This window comes from Mizuhopecten yessoensis, unplaced genomic scaffold (genome assembly GCF_002113885.1).
Source record: "Mizuhopecten yessoensis strain PY_sf001 unplaced genomic scaffold, ASM211388v2 scaffold1127, whole genome shotgun sequence".
Taxonomy (NCBI): domain Eukaryota; kingdom Metazoa; phylum Mollusca; class Bivalvia; order Pectinida; family Pectinidae; genus Mizuhopecten; species Mizuhopecten yessoensis.
This window is the reverse complement of record NW_018403891.1, coordinates 114853-137576: the sequence shown is the minus strand read 5'-3', so window position 1 is coordinate 137576 and position 22724 is coordinate 114853. Positions and strand designations below refer to the sequence as shown.

Below are 22724 nucleotides of genomic sequence, written 5' to 3'. Positions count from 1 at the left end.
TGCAATGGGTCATTGTGATTGTACGTTTGATAGAAATAATCGGTTTTCAAAAAAATATATATTTCCCAATAAATCGCTTCGTTTTTTCTTGGATTTAACTTAGAAAAATAAAAAAACATATCTTAAAATTACAAGAATTGTTGACTAGTAGCAAGGCTGGTGACGTTTTATTGGTGAGTGATGACTCCAGTAACTCGTCGTCGGCGAACAGGATGCAACGTCTAACAACAGTCCTGTTTGCTGGCGCTACGTGTCCTACACGAACTCTTACTTTTATACTTCTCATTTGTACAGTGTAGACATTCCTATTGATACAGAAAAGCCATATTCCAGGGGAATCTAACCAATGTAGTCTGTATTTGCGTACCGTGTGCAAAACGAAACACCTCCTTTGCGTTATAGGCTAAATCAAGGGTTGACGTTACGTTGATGGATTGTTGACGTGTCGTAATCGTATTGTTAACGTGACGTCATACCATTGTTATGAATAGGGAAATCCCCCCTCCTCAACCCTAGGGTGAGACTAAGGGAGTCCATCCCTTATATGAAGTATTGATAAGGTCATTCAAACCCAAGGGATGAAATATTGAGCAGGAGACCCGAGGGTCTTCTGCACAATATTTTATTCCGAATGTTTGAATGACCTTTGCCGTACCTTACATCAGGAATGGATTCTGTTTCTTGCTTATTAGATAAAACCCGCAAAAACAGCTGCTCTTCTAGTGAAGTTGTAAACTGTCCATACATTTCTCATGTGCATATAAAGGACGGATGGCAATTGTTAATGACGTTAATGACTCTGACTTACCCCAAAAAGTCATTAAATGACGTCACGAACAATAGCGTGATCCAGCAAGTTCACTATAAATCCTTCGCCAATCTGCACGTATGAGCGATCCAGACACTTCAGTCGAATAGAATTTTCCAGCACCGCTGGAAATGCGAATATGACGGTCTAGTATGCAAGAAAAGGATATATCAAACTGGTTAAAGTGTGGATATACTTGTCGAGGGTAAGGAAAAGATTTACCTCAATCGTAGGGAATTTAACTTTTTATCTCATTTAAATGATAGCACGTACAGAAATAAAATTGGATGACGTTATTTAGTTGTTTGCTTTTAAGGTCACATGTTATTGAATGATGAATTCATAGATGATAAGAAGTTTGCCAGAATGGGATTTATTACATTTTAAAATCTCTGACTTTCACCAATTTAATTTATGAAGCCAGCGATGAAAGATAACTTTATCTTAAATGCCCGTGTCACTACATATGACTTACCTTAATACTGTACCGAAAGACCCATATGACCTATAATAGATAAGGCCAAGTAATACCTTAACATAGGACAGCTGGAACAGGTGATCTACGACAGTCAGACTTAAAGCAGATTAGCTGACAAGGTAAGTTCTCAATCTCAGTTTGACAAATTTGTTTATAAACGTTCAATGTTTGCAAGTTGATGTCGATGGTTGAACAAACACATGTACACACAAGCATGCTGTAAATGCATGAGGTTTTTTTTATGTCGTACACGTTCACTTAACAGTCCAATTACTCAACATGCATGCTTGAATTAAAGTTTCTGTTTTCTTTATTCGCAGATGACGAGAATACTTACGTACATCGTAGCCTGTCTAACGGTTACATCAATCGCTGCTACTTTTGAATGTTTCTGTAATTTTCTACATCCTGAATACTTTGTTCTGCCGTGCGCTGACACTCTCCACCGCCCGATTGGGACAATAAATATGCCTGACCATGTCTTAAACAAGTTCTATGCTTATGATCTCAACGATCGGTACTGCAAGGCAAGACTGGCGGGGGTACAGGCGCCACAGGGATACGAAGCCATTCTGCACTATGGACAGGTACTGACGATAACATTGAGTCTTGTAATGACAACGGATCCTTACATTGACTGGTAATAATTGTGTTGTATAATAGGTAATACGCCTATTCTCTTAATACACTGTTTACCATGCGTTGTTTTTTTCCATGTTTTTGAGACGCCTCGTGTGTTACAATGTACCAACAATATATTTTGTTACGAAAAAGTATTTGTGCTCAGTCGATAAATAGTCTTAAAGTAACAGTACCATAGACTTTAGTTGTGAAAAAGAGGTACAAATCGGAGGCTTTTTGGCTTGGAGCATTTTTTCTTGGGTGTATGAGATCGTGGGAAGATTTTCTGAGCGAGAAGTAGTTCCCCTAAGGAAGTTTTCTTCTTCATTTTGATATTTGATAATTCAAAGATAATAACATTGGTAATGTGAAGGGTTGTATAGTCAATGTAGGTATTTAATTATCATTGTTTTTACAGCAGCTATTCTGTAAATGGAAAGTAGGACTACTTGCGTTTGTTTATTATTGTGTTCGTTTTGAGTTTTTTCCGGGTTTTGTTATCTGCATAAAAAAGGTCATGATAGTCTCCTCGGTAGTGAGATATATTTTAAAATATTTACATTTTTGCTGCAACCCAATATATGAGCATTACCAGCAGAAATACATTTCATTTTGAGTATGAAAGCAAAAACTCTCTTGACGTAACATGTGGTTTACTTATGACGTCATAGATTAACCTTGTTCAATGACAAACAGTCTTGTTGCTTCGCTTCGGATAACATGGAGAATGTCCCTGCGTCAAACGCTCAAATGACTACGGTTACATATTGGCACCAATCTTATTGAAATATGACTGTTCCGCCAATGTCGTTTAAAGGACGACTCATATACAAAACGCAGTAAATAATGAATAATTGAAGAACAAAGAACTTAAATTACACCATTGTTCTATAGTTAAATTGTTATTTTATGGATTGAACCACTTTTTAAAAAAACTTTTATGCCGGTATGAAAATTAAAAAAAAACGCCGTTCAGTCCCTATTTGAGAGTACATATACTTAGTCTCTGTAACGTTTTTATTATCGTTATATAGTTTTACACTATTGACATTGTTGGAGTTTTTTTTGGTACTTCATCTTCACAATTTACTTAATTGAACAAATTTTGCTATAGCAACAACTGGAAACGCGGTAAACATGACAAATAATGATATTCGTGTTCACCCCTCATTGGTGTAACGAGTTGAAATATCTGAATTTAAAATGAATGATGAGCTCTTTAGTTTGTGAAATAATTATAACATAATATATAAATAACTCGCAAGTATAACAAATTATGTAAATAAAAATTGGATCGAAAACAGATTTTTACAGTTTGGTTTATGGTTTTCGATTTAAACAGTTTGATAGCAATCGTAACCACGGAAATCGTGACCCTGTTTACGCGGGCACAGTCTGTAAAAGAATCTGAAAAAAATAAAAATAAAAATGATTTTTCTGCTGTTTAATATTAGCAAACAAACATTTTTTCCGTCTTTATTAGTTTGTAAAATACTCATCATGTAAAGTATAAAGAATACATTAGGTAAAGTATATATAAAACATGATGTAAAGTAAAAATAATAAATCAGGTAAAGTATATACAATACATCATGTAAAGTATAAATAATACATCATGTAAAGTATATATAATACATCAGGTAGGTAAAGCATAAACAATACATCAGGTAAAGTATACAGAATACATCATGTAAAGTATATATAATACATCAGGTAAAGTATACAAAATACATCAGGTAAAGTATATATAATACATGATGTAAAGTATTTATAATACATCATGTAAAGTATACAGAATGCATCAGGTAAAGTATACAAAATACATCATGTAAAGTATATATAATACATCAGGTAAAGTATAAATAATACATCAGCTAAAGTATACACAATACATCATGTAAAGTAAAAATAATACATCAGGTAAAGTATATACAATACATCATGTAAAGTATAAATGATACATCATGTAAAGTATATATAATACATCAGGTAGGTAAAGTATATATAATACATCAGGTAAAGTATACAAAATGCATCATGTAAAATATATATTATACATCAGGTAACGTATATATAATACATCAGGTAAAGTATACAGAATACATCATGTAAAGTTTAAATAATACATGATGTAAAGTATTTATAATACATCATGTAAAGTATTCAGAATGCATCAGGTAAAGTTTAAATAATACATCAGGTAAAGTAAAAATAATACATGATATAAAGTATTTACAATACATTTCTGATACGTATTGCACGAGATTAATCACAGAAAATTATCACGCTCGTTCTTCGGGAACAGTCAAACTTAACTTCCTGCTACCGGAAGCAAAAAATAACGCTTTCGGCTGCTTAAATATACCGTTTACTCTACTTACAAAAGAAAAAAGAAAAGGGTTCATATAGAAAGACAAGAGCAAACCAATTGTAGTCCGTGTCACACTAACCCCACAGGTCACACAGAAAAGTTCACAGGTAATCTGTAGCTGCTTTTGTGCATGTCAAATATCATAATGTAAGGAATTTTTGGTAAATTTATAAAATAGTAAGTTAATGTTATTCTACGATCATTTCTAAACCTTTTAGATAAAATCTTTCAAAAGATTACGATACAAATATGTAACCCAATTCCATATTAATGCATGTTCAGAGGTCAAATTCCTCAATATGATACATATACAATCATGAACGATTCACATAATACAAATGTGACCAGTGACCAGTGGTCATTTAAAATTCAATAGGCAAACAAAGACCGGAAGTACACAATACCGCTCAAAGGTTTGGTTGTTTTCTTTTTTCTTTCCCTATACACAAAGATAAACATATGTAATGTAGATAATCTTTCATTAATGATATTTTAATGACACTACCGATGTCAACAATAAATAGAAACATTTTCGTGCCTTTACATGAAATGTTGGATGCTGCTCTCTAGCAGACAAATTGGCTAAATAAGGAGATTCAACTCAAAACTGTTATCTTTATTTATCTACGTCAGTAAGATTTTTTTTTGCGCTGTAAATGTTTATTTAGCCATTACTGGAATGGACATTTTTGAAATGTAATTTAAAAAAGAAGTGTCTTTTGAACTATCTTTTTATATACTGTCATTATTGAAATTATTTAACATGATTACTGTTAAGTTAGTATAGCTACCTAAGTACACCATAGCTAAAACGTTATTATCAAACTTTGCAACGAGGTTTAGAAAAAGACGTTATCACAACGTTGCTTTTAAGTCGCAGACGTTGTGACCAGAATTAAACGTTTTTCAGAATTCTCCGGACGCAGTATGCCCACTACACAACAATTCATAATTGAAAATAACATTACTATGCATTAATATCTGCACTATAGTAGTACTAAATAGTACACATATTTGTTGTAATATATCCCGAAGTATAAGTGCTACACCCACAAAAACAGGACAAAAATTTTCATGTAGTTTCTTCACTGCAATCCATGCATCAGATACGGAATGATGCCTTCATTTCCTGGCCCACGGACTGCTATGGTACCCTTACCAATTTTAATTATTAAGTGTTTTATTGAGTGTTAATGTAAAAAAGTTTAAAACATAGACTTACAAACTTACAACCTAGATACATCCTAGGCACTACAACTTAGTGCCTGCATCAGCTGTTGTGAAGGTCCTAGTTTGTACAGGCCTGTTGCGACTTTTCAGTTTCCTCGTCAACTGTAAGTCTTTGCGTTAAGTTCTGTTTCTCAAAAATATAAAATTGAAGGACCAATTGAACTTGGACTGCTTCGAATACACCAACTTAACATGGATGATATACTCTTCAGTACAAGTGCATCTCAATACCTGTCAAAATGCTGGCTTTGATCTGAGAATTATTTTCTGAATATCTTATCTATAAAAAAATCATTTAAACTTTCCATTATTCTAAATCTATTTACTTTGATATATACAAAATATGACAATAAAGTAAACACTTTCTGATATTTACATTCCAATTTGAATTTGATTTGAATTTGCAAGTTTTTTGAAAAGATCCTACATGGCATATAAGGGACATCATTAAAAGATACAAAAATAAAGATCAGTTTTGTTATATTGTAAAAATATAGATTTTCTATTGATATGTTATTAATATGTTCAAACCACAAAATAAAAGAAGACATTTAACCAAGCATCGTATCAGCATCATAAGCTCTAAAAAATGGAAAGAAAACATTTTGAATATTGAATTTTGTATTAAAAAACATAAAATCGTATGTGATATTTGATATCTTAAACATAATCAGCTTCCGGTTAAAAAAATTAACAAAGAACAATGAACCATAGGTGAAAATACAGGTTTAAAAAAGAAAATGTTGCTAAAACTATTTAGAAACAGACTATAATCCTTCTAACAACATTCCTCTCCCGATTTGATTTAATTAAAAAGTGTAGTTAATGAATGTGTGTTATTTTATCTTTACAGTTGGGTTACCTGAGACTTGACTCCGGATTTAGAGTGGACAGCTGTATTGGCACAGTCATGATCAGTAGAGGTATTGCAGCGTCAACAGGCTAAACTTAGTACTCGCTCTTTAAAAACAACCATATTTCTTCTCACGTGTTATGTAAATATATAATACAATCTATGTTTCTCAGGTGTTATATCAATATATAATACAACCTATGCTTCTCACATGTTATGTAAATATATAACACAACCTATGCTTCTGACGTGTTATAAAATATATAATACAACCTATGCTTCTCACGTGTTATATAAATATATAATACAACCTATGCTTCTCACATGTTATATACATGTATAATACAACCTATGTTTCTCACATGTTATGTAAATATATAATACAACCTATGCTTCGCACGTGTTATATACATATATAATACAACCTATGCTTCTCACGTGTTATATAAATATATAATACAACCTATGCTTATCACGTGTTATGTAAATATATAATACAACCTATGCTTCCTTAATGTTCGATATTAATATCAAGTCTACGACCATTTTTGTTATAAACGTATTTACTTCATTTCGACTTCAGGTCACCTCAACATGTCCGGAAGCTGCACGCACAATATAACAGGACCAATTGGTACGTTAACAAATGGATAAACAAATCCGAAAAAGTATATCAGAATATCATAAATGTTCAACAAACCCTTGAAAGAGGTTATAGCCACTCTAAACTTAATCCCCTCATCATTAATATTCATAAGTTATAAGTAATTTTAATATACTGAACTTGTTTTACATTAGTTATTAGAATACGCCATAGCGAGGTTAACGTAGTCAATAGAATGGCATTAATTCTGATATTTCCATAAAGATAGTACTTTAAACATGACAATATCTTTACCAACCCAACCAAATGCTCCGAAATGACACGTTATCTAAAGTTCATTATTTACCAAGATAATGTAGAGTTAAATTTCTCTTGTATTAGTCGTGGTCTTGCAATCAGAACATTGCTGCTATTGCAATGCACCAAAATCCTATTAACATGCCCGAGTAACATATCGTAGCAGTAGCTATATGTAAACCAAAGGTCAGTGCCAATACCATAACAGACTGTCCGCCATGTTTGTTTCCCACTTCGTCTAAAATGTCGGTATCAGTGTCACCGATGCTGTTGACCATCGCTGTGTCCATGGACTATATTTGAACATTCATTCACAATGCTATCTATGTACTTTACCTACAACGAAATGGACATTCATATTGCATATGAACCGCATTTGAAAGCCGTTTAAAAGCTTAAATGGCAATTTAACTATGGATAAAAAAGATGTCCCAAAACAGAATACCGATATCAGTGACATGTGCAAAGCATTGGACGTGCTTTTTGACAACGAAAGATGAATTCCCGGCACTAACTGTTCCTCAGAATAATAATTACAACATAATTAAGATATAAAGTAAATGCATTTGACATGAGCTTTAGTTTTTTGACTGGTCATACCTGACGTATTTTTTAATATCAACAGAATAGTTATGTTCAGAAAAAATATTGAGAGAAACATTTCATTATGATGGGCCACCGTTGAATACAGTATTTCTGGATCGGACAAGAAAAATGTATCGGACATGTCAATTTCTGCCTTGGGCACACGGTACGAGCATCCATTTGCATACGTTAAATGTCGTAGGAACATATGAACATTTCTTTCTTTTCAACGTTTCCATACGGCGGAATCGAAATAGACTATTCCATCCATCAGCGAACACAATCGTATTTCCATGTGTAATTATGTCAGTGTAGTTAGAATATATTATACTGATATCATTTGTTCTCAATTTATATTTTACTTTTCGTAGGTTTAGTCAACCTAGGTCCGACAACCCCGCCGACAATCTCCTCAAACACCGTACCAACAAAAGCAATACAACCTGTCGGGAACTGGCATACATTTCCTCAGCCGGTGGTGACTACCCCCCGTCCGACTCACCATTGGATTTTACTTGGAGGAGGTAACTTTGAGACGATAAGTAATGCCTACCATGTAAATAGGACAGAGGATGTCCTCCAAGAAGGCTTTCTAAACTTTGTACCCTGACACTACTTCAGGACAGAACCTCCACCGAGGGTTGCTACTTCTCTTTTCTACCCTCAAAATAGTGAATGCTCCCTTTCTACCCTCAAAATACGGAATGCTCCCTTTTCTACCCTCAAAATATGGACTGCTCTCTTTTCTACCCTCAAATAGTGAATGCCCCCTTTCTACCATCAAAATAGTGAATGCTCCCTTTCTACCCTCAAAATACGGAATGCTTCCTTTTCTACCCTCAAAATACGGACTGCTCTCTTTTCTACCCTCAAAATAATGAATGCTCCCTTTCTACCCTCAAAATACGGACTGCTCTCTTTTCTACCCTCAAAATAGTGAATGCTCCCTTTCTACCCTCAAAATACGGAATGCTCCCTTATCTACCCTCAAAATACGGACTGCTCTCTTTTCTACCTTCAAAATACGGAATGCTCCCTTTTCTACCCTCAAAATACGGACTGCTCTCTTTCTACCCTCAAAATACGGAATGCTCCCTTTCTACCCTCAAAATACGGAATGCTCTCTTTTCTACCCTCAAAATAGTGAATGCTCCCTTTCTACCCTTAAAATACGGAATGCTTCCTTTTCTAACCTCAAAATAGTGAATGCTCCCTTTCTACCCTCAAAATAAGGAATGCTCCCTTTTCTTCCCTCAAAATACGGACTGCTCTCTTTTCTACCCTCAAAATAGTGAATGCTCCCTTTCTTCCCTCAAAATACGGAATGCTCCCTTTTCTACCCTCAAAATACGGACTACTCTCATTTCTACCCTCAAAATAGTGAATGCTCCCTTTCTACCCTCAAAATACGTAATGCTCCCTTTTCTTCCCTCAAAATACGGACTGCTCTCTTTTCTACCTTCAAAATAGTGAATGCTCCCTTTCTACCCTCAAAATACGGAATGCTCCCTTTTCTACCCTCAAAATACGGACTGCTCTCTTTCTACCCTCAAAATACGGAATGCTCCCTTTCTACCCTCAAAATACGGAATGCTCTCTTTTCTACCCTCAAAATAGTGAATGCTCCCTTTCTACCCTCAAAATACGGACTGCTCTCTTTTTCCAAATGTTCCTATAAACCATGTAAATACAAACGATGACACACATGAGAGCTATGTAAATAATTGTTGATTTGTTTATTGTTTATTTGTTGTTTATTAATATAACACGCTAAGATACAAGTAAATGCTCAATAAAGTCGCAAAAATGTTTCAGTTTCAAGCATAAGCGAACGCTATATATTCCTACAGTGCAGTGCACATGTATTAATCCCAGTATAACGCACCCAATTGTGCTGGTTGGACACACCACGTCCTGGACGAGTGAATCATAAATATGGGTTTAACCTTATATAAATATGTGCTTTGTTTTGCTCATGATATTGGTTTGTTATTTTTGAAGTGTATTGATTTAAGTGCATATCTGATTGTTTTCCTCAATCCATAGCTATAATTAAAACTCATCCCAAGATCCCCACTTTGCAAAGTTGAAATATTTTTGTATTCCATCGTAAAATATCAAGTAATATAAATAAGGTAATGCATCATTTCAACAAAGATTTTACCACCTATTTAACATAAAAAATAAAATGTGAAAGCTAAAATAGAATTATTGTTATCCCTTTTAAAAGCCAGCAGACCCGGATGTAGGAGAGCAGACATCGACGCAGCCATTCAAGGAGGAAAATCAATATACCACTCTGACGCCAGAGTCTGTGGACACGGAGGTGTGTCGTTTGATGAATCTGTCCCACTGGCCTTCTGCAGTATAAAAGAACGTGTGCAATGGAAACAATACCTACAGGTACAAATGCATTTTTTATTCTGTAAGGATTTAAGATAAAAATTAAAGAGGGTCATTGCTATTTAGTTTAAAACAATAAACAAAAAGAAAGGCATTTCATATCTTTGATGATATGGCGTGTATCGCTACTATAAAAAATTAGGAAACGTTGTTTAAAGGTCTTAACATTCGTTTAACCTTGGAAGTAGGTCAATATGTTCTACTTGAAAAAAAAACCGAGATAACCCATTGGTTTGGGAAATAATCATCTATATAGACTCTAAAAGCACTATTGTTATTTAACACAATTCACCTTGTAGCCTTCTACATTGATCACAAACATAGTGCATCCCAAACCCGTCAGTGTTCTACAGATATTGACCGTGGGAGTGGTCAGTCATCGATAATCACGTAATACGCACGCGATAATATTCGTCTCACCAACTGTTTGTCAAACCTATCAACCACCAGCAAGAGAACACCAAAGTTTCAACAACTGCGAATCGAAGCCAAAATTGATTAACTATGGCAAAATATACACAAAGAAACGATTTACATTGAGGCCCGTGAAAATTAAAAATTAAAATAAGACAAGGTGTTCTGGAGGGAATCACGGGAATCTTGATATAAGCTCTTAACTACCGAATCGATACCAACATGAACAAACGTAGGCTTGGGGGAACAGGGTTGTTACCGTATGATAGGCTTGGGGGAACAGGGTTGTTACCGTATGATAGGCTTGGGGGAACAGGGTTGCTACTGTATGATAGGCTTGGGGGAACAGGGTTGTTACCGTATGATAGGCTTGGGGAAACAGGGTTGTTACCGTATGATAGGCTTGGGGGAACAGGGTTGCTACTGTATGATAGGCTTGGGGGAACAGGGTTGTTACCGTATGATAGGCTTGGGGGGAACAGGTATGTTACCGTATGATAGGCTTGGGGGAACAGGGTTGTTACCGTATGATAGGCTTGGGGAAACAGGGTTGTTACCGTATGATAGGCTTGGGGGAACATGGTTGCTACTGTATGATAGGCTTGGGGGGAACAGGTATGTTACCGTATGATCGGCTTGGGGGAACAGGGTTGTTACCGTATGCTAGGCTTGGGGGAACAGGGTTGTTACCGTATGATAGGCTTGGGGGGAACAGGGTTGTTACCGTATGCTAGGCTTGGGGGATCAGGGTTGTTACCGTATAATAGGCTTGGGGGAACAGGGTTGTTACCGTATGCTAGGCTTGGGGAAACAGGGTTGTTACCGTATCATATCTCCGTTTGCCTTCTTGGAAAATAAAACTCACAAATACGTCCCTTCAGTTTGATATGATGAATGGTAGTGTAATGAGTTCAAACGTTCTGACCGAAAACAATGGTGTTGAGGAAACGATGCTTAGTATTGAAGTACTAATCTTTTGAGTCATTCCATGAATTCTACATCTAGCCCAAAGTAGGGTGGATAGATATTTTGATAATGGCTTCTTTGATAATCTAGCAGAGCCAGTAATAAAATGTGAGTGTTTTAACTTGTCTAGTGAAGCTATAGAATCAAGTACAAACGAGGAAGGGCATTAATCGGTATTTGATAAGACTGCTCTACAGAAGAGTTATGAGCTAATATTTCATCATTCGAAAAAAATGGAAACCTACAGAAAGGAGGTACGGCTTTGCTCCGCTTGTTCCAGTCTACTCACAGCTGTAAATGAGTACGTGGTTGGGCAGTGCTAAAATTGTTGAATGCTAGCTGTGTGCGCCGAAATGGCAGCACCAGCTGTATGCTCCCCAGGGAGTGGAGAACGATGTTGGCTGGTTGCAAAGGCCCTATAACCATGGATAATAATGTGTGAAGAGCTTTGAGACGACCTACGAACTAGGTTGTGATAAAGCGGTAAAGAACCTCGAATTATTATAATTATCATTATTATTAAAGGGCTTCTGTTGTAGGATACAACTGATGTAAACGGCAAATAATTTGACTTTCTCAAAATTAAGAGCTACAGGAAGATCAAAGAGTCAAATTTGACAAAAGTTTCTGAAGTCTCCAAGCTAACTTCCAATTATCATCAGAAATAGTGTGAGTAGAATCTTTCTGTAAAGTTTGAAATACAGAGAGATGAAGTAAATAAATTTTGGTTCAAATATGGTAAACACTCAATGGTTTCGCTAGAAATTATAGGTATTTAAATGTAACATTAGGTATTGGACTGTTTACGTCACCTATACAGAGCGAAAAATAAGACATTTCACTTGTAAAACTGCATCCTTGACTACAGGTGGTATACGTTAACGTCTTTTCTCCATTTCGTTTATTTTTTTCTAGATCAGTATCAGTACAAAATGTAATAAGTAAGTGAACTAACCTCGGCAAAAAGTTGAAATTATCAGTTTTGTTGCAATTGCATTTAATTTGTTGCTTAAAGTGTTGGTTTATAAATTTGTCAAAATGTCGCAGAGATTCGATAAATTTGACATCAACACAGGTTCAGTTACGTTCGAAAGTCACATACATTGTATCGCGTATGACCACCATTTGCGCCAGAAACAGCGTTGCTGCGTCGTCGTATTGAACTTGTGAACTGACTGATAGAGGAGAGCGGCGATGTTGTCCCATCCATTGGCCAACACTTGGGCCAGCTCTTGCAAGTTAGACGTCTGATTTTGATGTTTTCTAACATGTTACACAAGAATATCTCAAAAATTCTCTGTTTGCGATAAATTGGATGATTTAGTTTGCTAATCCAACATCTGAATATGTGATTGCTGCTGACGAGACTAGTTTGTAATCTGGTTTTTAAAAACATTCTATTATTTCATCAGCGCCATGACGTTGAAATACGCAAGTACCGCTGTCCTATAAAGTTCGCCTTGATAGTGCAACCCTTCACATACTGTTACTGCCACAAGAACCAATCCAAAACGGTCCCATTCAATGACAGTTCACAAAGTGCTCACCATGACGTCTCATGACTCTGTGCATCCTATCACGAATTGACAAACAGATTTTGTACTCGTCAATAGAAAAAGAGCAGTGTTCATTATGGTAAGGGTGTGTGCAAATGACCTTTCATTTTCCGATCGGTCAACCAAGACGGCCGCCACGGCCTCTGATTGGTCGAAATTAGACATTCGCCGAGTTTGCTCTAATTTGGTATGTAGGTGAATTTTGGCACTGCGAACTCAACTGCGTCATCCGTGTTCTAATTTGACACAATGGCTGCCGTATACTGGCTTCTATTATTATAACGATCGGTCAACTAAAATGGCCGCCACGGCCTCTGATTGGTCGGTATTAAATATTTGTCGATTTTGCTCAAATTTGATATGTAAGTGTATTTTGCACTGCGAACATAGTTGAGGGGGTGTTTGGAGAACATCTGTTATGGTCCCCATTACAATAAGTACTCGTTATATTATGAAGTCATCTTGTTATGTTTTGATGACTCTCAAATTTCTTCCACTTTTAAAAGTGACTCAAGTGTATTGTCTTAACATTTCCCTGACGGTGTTGATATAAACGTTTAATAATATTCAATTTATAAAAACATATTTATACATATGACTTTGATACAAAATGTATACATACACTTATTTTCATTGCTATTTTACATGTATGTATAATAACTGTTTTGAAGACTAGTAGCTTAACTCAAAATATTGTGATAAATCCTTTTCCTCAATCAGGTTTTGTGTCAAAAACTGTATATGAAACAAGTACTCCAAGTAAATCTCCAAATATGATAACTAAAGATAACACATTTGGTTTAACCAAAAAAGGAATAAGCATATGTTTTTCAAATATTTGTCATCTTCAACCAAAACTTGATGAAGTCCAAGTAGCATTCACCAATGAAAATCAAAATGATTTGATATGTTTCTTGTGAAACCTTTCTAAATAGAAATGTTACAACCTGTGAACTTAACACCGATGGTTTTACAATTGTTCGTAGAGATAGACAAATAGATGAATGTGGAGGGGTCTCTTAAGATATATAAATGAGAATGTTTGTTTCAATAGAAGGAATGATTTTGAAATGAACATGGGTATGGAAACAATTTGGCTGGAGATTATGATACAGCAAACGAAGCCGTTTCTCATGTGCTTTGTTTACAGACCACCCAGTGAAACAAATGAATGGATAAAATGGATGCAGAGATGACACAGGCATTAGATTATTAAATATTGGCAGAATTGTGTATCTCACTATTGTTTAACGCAAATGATTTCTGAACCTACAAGAATTACTGAAAAATCGGCCACACTAATTGATCACATATATTGTTCGAATCCGCGGTTAATATCTGAAGTAAAGGTTTCTAAAATTTCAATAAGTGACCATTTTTCAATTTGCTTAACGAGAAATTCTAAACTTAAAACAAAATATGCAAAAAAACAACACAAACTGATTATTTATAGATACTTCAAAAAATTTGATAGCTCCGTTTTTGCTATATAATCTAAACTAAAGATTTTTAGAGACTTTTATAGATACTGGAGGAATCAAACAATTTTTCTTAATGAAAAAGCAATGTCTGAAATGTTCAAGAATGCTGTCAAAAACAAACAGGATACGTCTTTTTTGTGGAATCATTTAAAGGCTTTAAATGGAAATGACAAAAAAGATACTTTTTCATCCGAGATAATCTCATTAAAAGACATGAAAATAACTGACACAAAAGTTAAAAAAGAGTTTAAATGACCACCTTGTTAATATTTCGCAAATTATTGATCAATCTCCATTTAACGTAGAGTATTTTTCTAGTTTAAAAATCCATATCAATGAGAAACTCCAGAAAAATTGATTGTTTTTACATTACCCCAATCAATCAAGAAGAAATTATTAAACATATTGTTAGATAATACCCTAGTAATGCTACCGGAATTTATGGTATTGGTCCAAAAATCCTCAAATTAAGTAAACATATTATTGCTCCTTCGCTTACTCATTTAATCAGTCTTAGCATTTTTACAGGAATATCTCCTAATAAATTAAAAGAAGCTTATCGTATAAAATAAAAATCTTGCTTGGAATGAACTCAAAATATCTTTACTCAGGAGATTGGATAAATATTTAGACAAAGATGCCAAATTGCCTCTAGTAAACGCATATATTCCTCCTATATTAGATGATAGTTTAACTATTTGGGAACATTGTAGCAAAATAGATTCTGAATGAATTAGTTTCCAACGGAATTTTAATGATTCCAGCTCACAAGACTGAACAGTTTAAAACGTCATTGTTCTACTCCGCTGTTAAAATATGGAACTTAATTCCAACTAATGTCAAACATTGCACATCTTTAGATTATTTTAAACAGCAATGCAAACAACATTTTCTGAAGCAAGACTAATTCAAGCTGTTTTATTGAAAATTGTACATGATACTGTTCATACCGTCTTTCTTTCTTGTTAACTTCATCAATGAATCATAATGTTTACATCGAGATGTAAATGTAGTCAATTAACATGTATTTCGTATTGTAATACACAATGAACGACTCAAGGATTGACTAAATGAAGTACATTGTAATGAATAAATAATTGTATTAGTGACTGAATGAACTGATTGATTAATAAATGAATGAACGAATGAATGAATTGATGAATGGATAAATGAATTATTTGAAGAAATGAATACATTAATTGTATGGATTGAATGAATGCATGTGTAGCCCCTTGCCCCTCAAATTATAAGACGACAGGCTTGGATGTTTTATCTTGTTTATTCCCGTAGGAAAAACCTGTAATATTAACAAACGAATACAATAGATACATTTGATAACACATTGACCTGAACTTACATACATCGAATTGAATACAAAGACGCGAGTATACAAGACGGTAAATTACAAACGTACAATGACAATGTGAACATTACAGACAGACTTACCAGGGCTGATACGGATGGATGTTGACTCCTACGAGTCCTGAAGAGGAATGGCTGGAGAGAGTTGGGTTGGGACGTGACAGGACTCCGGTCTGCCCGTGCATTCCGTTTATACTCCTCACCCCATTCAACCAATCATACGCACGCACGTACATACTGACATGTATTTACTTATGTAAGAATGACAATGTTATGCACGTGATAGATGATGTGTTAGTGCAGTGAACCTAGTACACATGGGGTACAGGGTTACATGGGTTACACACTCCCCCGGTTTGATGAAAGCCTCCTGGCGCTACATAAAATCATATTAACATTTATTACATAGGTTATTGATTATATGAAAACTTATTGCACTAGTAACAATAACACATTATCACTGTCATAAAACCTGTTGCCTCGCTACCCACAAGGTTTCATTAAACAGTAATAACACGACCAGAATTATGATGTATGGACTATACAGATATAGAATGTACCAAAAAACGAGTAGATTTATTAACAAAGATCTTCCGCAATTATGGTAAAGAATATGCTTATATGCATATATTATCTTGTATAATGTAGGTCACCTTTACAGGTGATCTATCCACACCAGTGAATACAAATTCACTATAACTATATATAGGACACCTGCAGGATCTTGACAACTATTTGCACATTGTCACATAACGCTGCATAAGGGTTGGTCCAAATAGACATCCTCGACACCCGATCCATTCAATGTAGATAATGATGATACATGCTTCTGCAAGCAATGGGTTTTCTGATCAACGAACTGAATGGTTTGGCCAATCCATACCAATCCAGCACGTTGATCCAAACACATTGATGATATGATGGTAAAACAATACTGGATGATATGTATAAAACATTATATTAATAACTATACTTGTAATGAAATTGCTAGTCACCTGTTTAGGTCGTCCCTGAGGTTTGGCCTATCCATACCATCAAGGCTATAGACCATCACAGATCACGTTAAAAATACTTTAAAATACCTCAAGGAATCACCTCGACATATGTTAAAAACAATGACATGGATTTTAAAAAACTAGTGTTCGGTGTTGATACAACTTCTTGTTGACAGGTTTACATCAGACTTTTGAATGACTTTGCAGGAGAAAAACCCAATGCCCATACAGATCAGGTGGTTTACGTACACGTCCTGTACGTCTAGGTTCTTGAACCTCAGGACCACCTGGATCCGTCTGATGAGAGCTAGGTGAGCTCAAATCAAGGCTTGGCACAGACTCCCGCTCTCGCATAGAATTATGAAGCCCTGACTCAGGCTCATGCACACTGGAGTCACCTGTAGACTCCAGTAACTCAACTAAGTCAGAACTTTGACCCAGCTCACTCTCAGTGATAATGGTAATTGGTTCGTATCGAGTTAACGGTGTCTCATGTGCAGGGGTTATTCTTTTCGTCCTGCGTCGCGTGGAACGCCTCGGGTTATAAGGGGGTGATAACTTAGTCTCCATGCTGGAGTCTGAAGATGAAGATGAGGTTTCAGAGTCTGTCTGAGCGACACAAACTGTCCGTTTCTCACGTCTGTCCTTGCGGTCAGACGCTGTAGGGGGAACCTCCACCGGAATGGAGTTGAAAGGAAGCAACATGTTTCTATGCAGGGTACGTTTTCGTCCCCTTGCACCATCATGTGCAACTTCATACACAGGAATATCACTGTTGGGGATGTTAATCACCACACAGGGTTCCTGTTCCCACCTATCGGCCAACTTGTTTTTACCCTTGAGCCCTACCTTTCTTACAAGGATACGGTCTCCAACCTCAAGCTTTGAATCCCGAACCTTCCGGTCATACCGGGTTTTGTTCTGTTCGGATTTCTTCTTAGCTTCATTTCGAGCTGCCTTATACGCCACCTCCATCCTAGTCTTAAGTTTGCTGACATAGGAGGAGGGATCTACTGTACCCTGCTGTCCAGGGTCAGTACCCAAGAACGCGTCCACTGACAACCGGGGGTGCCATCCAAACATGAGGAAATGGGGAGAGTACCCCGTGGCATCACTCCTGGTTGCATTATAGGCCTGGACCATCGGTGCGACATAAGATCTCCAATCCTTTTTCTTGGACTCATCAAGTGTGGCTAGCATACCAATGAGTGTTTTATTGAACCTTTCCGCTGACCCGTTTCCCATCGGATGATATGGAGTGGTTCTAGATTTCCTAACCCCGGCCACCTTACAGAGTTGTTTAATGACACCACTCTCAAAGTTACGGCCCTGATCACTATGTAGCCTTTCAGGAAAACTGTAATACACTATAAATTTCTCATAGAGAGCTTTGGCTGTAGTGTACGCCTTTTGACTCTTACAAGGCACAGCTTGGGCATACCTGGTAAAGTGATCGGTTATCACTAGAATGTTTTCAAATCCGTCAGACGACCTTTCTAGACCGAGAAAGTCGATACACACCAACTCCATCGGTCTAGTCGTCTGTATGGGTACTAAACCAGCGGTAGGTTTGATAGGAGATTTCCTTCTTATGCAGCGACCGCAGGTCTCAACCTTTTCGTTTACATCTTTCTCCATACCTGGCCAGTAGAAACGCTGCCTAGCCAACCAAAGTGTTTTCTCCTTTCCCTGGTGACCAACATCATCGTGGATACCCCTCAGGGCGAGGGAATGGTACTGCTTTGGAAGGACAAGCTGTTTGATTTTCTGACCGTCAAGAGAAGCGGTTCTTAACAGGACACCGTCGTGTAAACTCAAGGTATTCCAAGTTCTAAGCATTTTCTGGACATATCGAGTTTCATCCTTGAGCCGTTTCCCCCTGGGATTAAAACCGGTTCTCTTCAGGTGTGAAACCCGCGCAATATCCGAGTCCTGACGCTGCTGTTTCACCCAGTCAATAGTCGCAAGTTTATCCGTTGACTCTGCACTCTCACTGGCCAGATAAGGCACAGAATCGTCAGACACACTTTCCGCTAGTGGGGCGACAATGACTGCTGATTGGCATATAGCCTTGACAACGTCAGTACTAACCTGGGATATGCGTGAGAGACCGTCCGCGTCAGCGTTATTTTTCCCAGCACGATACGACAAGGTGAAATCATAATTTGCAAGAGCAGCAACCCACCTGTGGCCGGTGGCATCCAGCTTGGCTTTTCCAAGCACATAAGTAAGAGGATTGTTGTCGGTCACCACTTCAAATGAATTACCATAGAGGTAGTCATGAAGTTTGTCCGTAACTGCCCACTTAAGTGCAAGGAATTCCATCTTATGTGCCGGATAATTCCGCTCACTTGGTCGTAGCCCACGACTAGCATATGCAATCACTTTCTCGCCATCTTCATGTTTCTGATAAAGCACAGCGCCTAGTCCTAGGCCGCTGGCATCAGTATGGAGGATGAATGGCTTAGTGAAATCAGCATATGCCAGAACTGGGGGATTCATCAGTCTCTCCTTCAAGGTCTGAAAGGCGACCTGCTGGGACTCTTCCCAGACCCATTCAGCCTTTGCCTTAGGTTTTTTCTTAGATTTAACCTTCGGTTTGACCTTAGATTTCTTATGCAGATCATGACCTTGCAAGAGTTGATTCAGGGGTTGTGCTATTGCAGCGTAATCTTTGATAAAACGCCTGTAGTACCCACTGAATCCTAGAAACTGACGAAGCTCCTTTACATTCTGTGGTCGTGGCCAATCTTTAACGGCAGACACCTTTTCAGGGTCCGTAGCTATACCGTCTTCAGACACGACATGCCCCAAATATGTCACAGATTTCTTAAAAAGCTCACATTTGGAAGGTTTTAATTTCAGGCCATGTTGGCTTAGTCTGGCAAAAACCGATTCCAACCTAGTCAAGTGCTCGTCAAAAGTACGAGAGAAGATAAGGATATCATCAAGGAAAATGAGACATTCTCTCAGATGCATGTCACCCATACACTTTTCCATCATTCTCTGAAAAGTAGCACCAGCATTACAAAGACCAAACCCCATTCTGTTAGTCTCCCAGAAACCCAGGTTACCAACAGAAAAGGCTGTTTTTTCTTTGTCTGCTTCGTCCATCTCGATCTGCCAGTATCCTGATCGAAGGTCCAACTTAGAAAAGTATTTTGACCCAATCAATGTGTCTACTGTGTCATCGAAACGTGGCAACATATACGCATCTTTACGGGTTCGCTTATTAAGCATGCGATAATCTATGCAGAATCGTAATGAACCGTCTTTTTTTCGAACCAGCACAACGTTCGATGAAAAAGGACTGTTTGATTCCCTTATCACACCCGCTTCTAACATTTCCTTTACGTGCTGACGGACCTCTTCGTATATACCGGGTGGTACCTTACGATACGGCTGTTTAAAAGGCCGGTCTTCTAAAAGCTCAATTGTGTGCTTCACGAGGTCCGTGCATCCTATATCAAAAGCGCTGGTGGAAAACGCATGTTTCCAATTCCCTAGCACCTGACGCACCCTAAGTAGTTGCTCATCACTAAGGTTCTCAGTATTTATCTGTATCCCAAGCTCTTCAGGAATTGATTTTGTTGCCTCAGTAGCTGGCAGGTTTGAAGCCAAGTTGTCAACGACCTGTACCTGATTTACTGAGCAAAGCAATGATCTCGGTGATATAATGATAGGCTTAGCCGTAATATTACAGATTTTAACCGGGATCTTCACGCTTGACACATGATTTTTAAGTTTGAGAACCCGTGGGCAAACTGTATACTTTAGGTTGGAATAGTCGAAGTTGTTTTCTGTTACTATGTTGTCGATTTCGGGATCTAATCCTCTGACCATACCGTTAACTACTGCAGACTCGTACGGAGCAACCTTGAAGGGTTTACGGTTAATGGACCGCACACCGTACGTGCATGTTATGCTATCTACAGCGGTTTTCCACATGGCTGGCATTTCTAACTCCTCTGATGAGTCTTTTACAAGCCTAATCACATTTGTACCCAACAAAACAGGGCACTTTTTGTTGTAATCCGTATCCGGCACAACTATCGCCAATATACTAAAGTTTGTTTCTCGCATAAAAGGTATTTGGACATCACACTCTATAAATCCTAAATAATTCAGAGCAGACCCATTTGCCACAGTGATATCCAGACCTAATAAACTCAGATCATTCATCTCTGGTTTATCTTCTAACCTGTCATAGAATGACTCTGCTATAGTGGATACCTGTGACCCACTGTCTATAAGACCTTTGACTTTTTGACCTTGAATGTAGACTATTCCTTCGTTCGAAACACCTAATAGCCTATCCAACACATCCGCTTGGCCATTTGATTGTTCACCAGCCTCTGGTTGGCCTACAGCAGAGACGGTTATTCTTTTGGGCTTTTCTGATTTTTTTTAGATCCATGGCCTTGATACTTAGAGTTTCCTTGCCCACGACCTTGACCTTTACTCTGACCTTGACCCTTACTCTGACTTTGACCTTGACCTTTGTGGTATGACTTTTGACTGTTTAGTTTTTCAAGTATTTTGTCAAACTTAGAGTCAATCTGAGAGACAACCTTCTCCTCCAATAGTTTCAACTTTTTGTCAAAGTCTTTCGAGATGTCACCTACGCTCAGTTGATCAACCTCGACTGAAACTGCTTGGTGCTGACCTTTTTTCTTTTGAGTAGTGTTGTTGGCCAATTCCAACTCGCTCTCCACTGTCCTGATCTCTCGTAAGAGTGAATCGTAATCAGTCAGGGTATCATACTTGTGACGAGTTTGACTCTTTAATTTATCAGAGTGTAGTGATGTCCAAAACTTATGCCTAAGAAGATCATTTTTGGCGGATTTTGGTAATGACCCATTCTCAATCGCGATTTGCAATACTTGCTCTAATCTACAACCAAAATTGGTAGCTGGCTCATCAGGTTTTTGTTTGGAGTTAAAAAATTCTTGCATAATCATGCCATGTGTAGCTATATCTCCAAATAGAGCGTCTAGCTTGGTTAAAATCTCCTGTGGAGTGGCCTTCTCTCCCAAATGAACCAATGTCCTTCTGGCAACACCCCGCAATGAGCGGCGTATTGCCTGAACCACCGTACTCTGGGATAATTCCTGGTCTGACATGAGACAACGAATCTCATACCTCCAATCAGAGTACAGGACATCCCCTTTCAAAGGAGGGTTCTCACCTGAAAACAGAGGTGGTTTAGGGGTTTGTTGAGGCCTTGAGTAAAAACTGGCCTCCGAGAAACTATGATCGCCTGCCGCGATTGAGCTAGTTCTCGGCCTAGTATAGGCGTCCTCCTCCACTGGTGAGAGTATACTCACCCTAGGTTTAGGAGCAACAGCGGGGGAAGTACGAGAGCCATCCCGTTGCTTAGGGATAATAATATAGTTCCCCATAGCTTTTAGAGATTTGATCAGCTCTTCCTCACTCATACCTTTGACTTCCCCGTCCTCTTTTTTTAGGTCCTTAGGATCAATCCCTAAATTGCTTATCGCCTCTGTATCCTTCAAAGGAGGGGGTAATTTATACTGGGATTCTCCATCCTCTGAAGTTAGAGCATTTTTTTCAGCCATGTTTGATCGAACTGGATTTCTCCTTTTTTTTTTTTTTGAAATAGATAGATCAAATACAATCGGAGAAAATCTTCTCCGTCAGGCGTTTCATCCAATACCGAGCTAATAACTCGGATGGATG

The 22724-nt window shown here is 37.4% G+C and overlaps 1 protein-coding gene across 1 annotated transcript in view; it reads left to right on the top strand.

Moving 5' to 3' along the window:
- Positions 1-1308: 1308 nt before the first annotated feature.
- LOC110457340 overlaps positions 1309-22724 on the top strand; it is a 33508-nt gene continuing 12092 nt past the window's right edge. Inside the window, exons 1-6 of the mRNA XM_021508569.1 lie at positions 1309-1405; positions 1607-1873; positions 6362-6431; positions 6945-6995; positions 8219-8371; positions 10078-10250. Of these exons, the coding sequence (XP_021364244.1) occupies positions 1607-1873; positions 6362-6431; positions 6945-6995; positions 8219-8371; positions 10078-10250 (714 nt within the window). The 5' untranslated portion in view covers positions 1309-1405. The remainder of the gene's footprint in view (positions 1406-1606; positions 1874-6361; positions 6432-6944; positions 6996-8218; positions 8372-10077; positions 10251-22724) is intronic.